The following is a 1,677-nucleotide window of genomic DNA, read 5'->3' as shown; positions in this document are numbered from 1 at the left end:
TAGGACCCCCCCCCATCCAGTGCCCATTATAGGCCCGCCTCACATCTTCCATCCAACGGGGTGCAGGTTGGGTCCCCAAAAGATGTTCCTGAGGGACCCGGAAGTCACCTCCATAGCTGGGAAAACTAGCTAACCCAAACCCCACCGAGCGGACCGGAGACGCCCATCACATGAGGACTTCTAGGAGGGGGAGGGGTTACAGGAGGGCCCTCCCAGCTCTGGCCAATCACCTGATGACACCTGAATATTACCCAGGAGGGGGAGGAGTTACAAGGGGCCCTCCCAGCTCTGGCCAATCACCTGACACCTGAACATTACCCAGGAGGGGGAGGAGTTACAAGGGGCCCTCCCAGCTCTGGCCAATCACCTGACACCTGAACATTACCCAGGTGTTTCTGAATGTGCCTGTGTCCTGTAGGATGAAGGAAGTCCCCCCCACATAACGCACCTGAGGGGCAGAAGAGAGACGGGATTGGCCGGCGTCCAGGGGGGCGCTGAGGGCCCGGTCAGACGCGTCATTCTTCGTACGCCCCACAATGGCGCGGTCCACGATCTGGGTCAGCTTGGTCTGCCGGGAGCGTTTCCGGGTTGGCGTCTTGTCTCTCCGGCGTTCCTCATGCCGATCGTCCTCTTCACAAGCGCTGGATTCCTCCTCCATGCGGCCGCCGGAGGGGCGGCGCATCCTCTTCCTGGAGCGGCTCTCCCTCCTCAGGTCATCTTCCAGCCAATCGTCACCCAGATATTCCTCCGACGGCACCAGAGCCGCTCTGGCAGAACCGTCCTCATGGAGGAGATCGGGCTGGGCCCGGGGTTGCCGGGATTTGGCACTGCCCAGGTTCTGGATGGCTCTTTGGTAAGCTTCCTTGCCCCCCTCGGGGTACGGTGCGTCCGATATATCGCTCCCCCCCGGAACCACTTCTACGGACTTCGGGGCCACAAACCGGGCTTTCTTCTTGACTGGCTTCAGGGGGGTCAGAAGGTTCTCCGAGTCATCCTCAGGCTGTGGCCCCTCTCTGGTTATCTGGCCCCAACAAGGAGTCTCCTCCTCCTCCTGACGCTCCCTGGAAGAGGAAGATGTCCGCCTGCCGCCCGTCTGCTCCGTCCGGGTATTGTCCCTACAAGGGGCCACAGGAAGTGCCTGGGATCCCTCAGCATCAAAGAGCTCGCTGTGCTGGAGAGGTCCTTTAGGTTGGGGGGGCGGAGCCACTGGAAGACACAAGAAGAGTTCAGTGTTCTGGGGGCCCCTGAACCTCCGGCAGACACCCGATATCCCTGATACCCCAATACCCCCAGACACCCCAATATGTATCCCCGATACCCCCATACACCTGAATCTATATCCCTGATAGCCCCAGACACCCCAATATGTATCCCCGATACCCCAATCTATATCCCTGATACCCCCAATCTATACCCCCCAGACACCCCAATATGTATCCCGATACCCCCAGACACCCCAATCTATATCCCTGATAGCCCCAGACACCTCAATATGTATCCCCGATACCCCAATCTATGCCCCAGACACCCGATATCCCTGATACCCCCAGACACCCCAATATGTATCCCAGATGCCCCCAATCTATATCCCCGATAGCCCCAGACACCCCAATATGTATCCCCGATAGCCCCAGACACCCCAATATGTATCCCCGACACCCCCATACCCCTGCATCT

The 1,677-nt window shown here is 59.2% G+C and overlaps 1 protein-coding gene across 1 annotated transcript in view; it reads right to left on the bottom strand.

The window, feature by feature from the left end:
* The window catches only part of TONSL (tonsoku-like, DNA repair protein), a gene marked incomplete at its 3' end in the record, with an annotated part of 23,982 nt that overhangs the window by 10,815 nt on the left and 11,490 nt on the right, over window positions 1-1,677 (bottom strand). Inside the window, exon 9 of the mRNA XM_018575514.1 lies at window positions 449-1,206. Coding sequence (XP_018431016.1) covers window positions 449-1,206 — 758 coding nt within the window. The remainder of the gene's footprint in view (window positions 1-448; window positions 1,207-1,677) is intronic.

Source organism: Nanorana parkeri, unplaced genomic scaffold, assembly GCF_000935625.1.
Source record: "Nanorana parkeri isolate BGI_ZX_2015 unplaced genomic scaffold, ASM93562v1 scaffold4050, whole genome shotgun sequence".
Lineage (NCBI taxonomy): Eukaryota > Metazoa > Chordata > Amphibia > Anura > Dicroglossidae > Nanorana > Nanorana parkeri.
The sequence above is the reverse complement of the archived record's forward strand: the minus strand, read 5'-3'. Positions and strand labels throughout refer to the sequence as shown.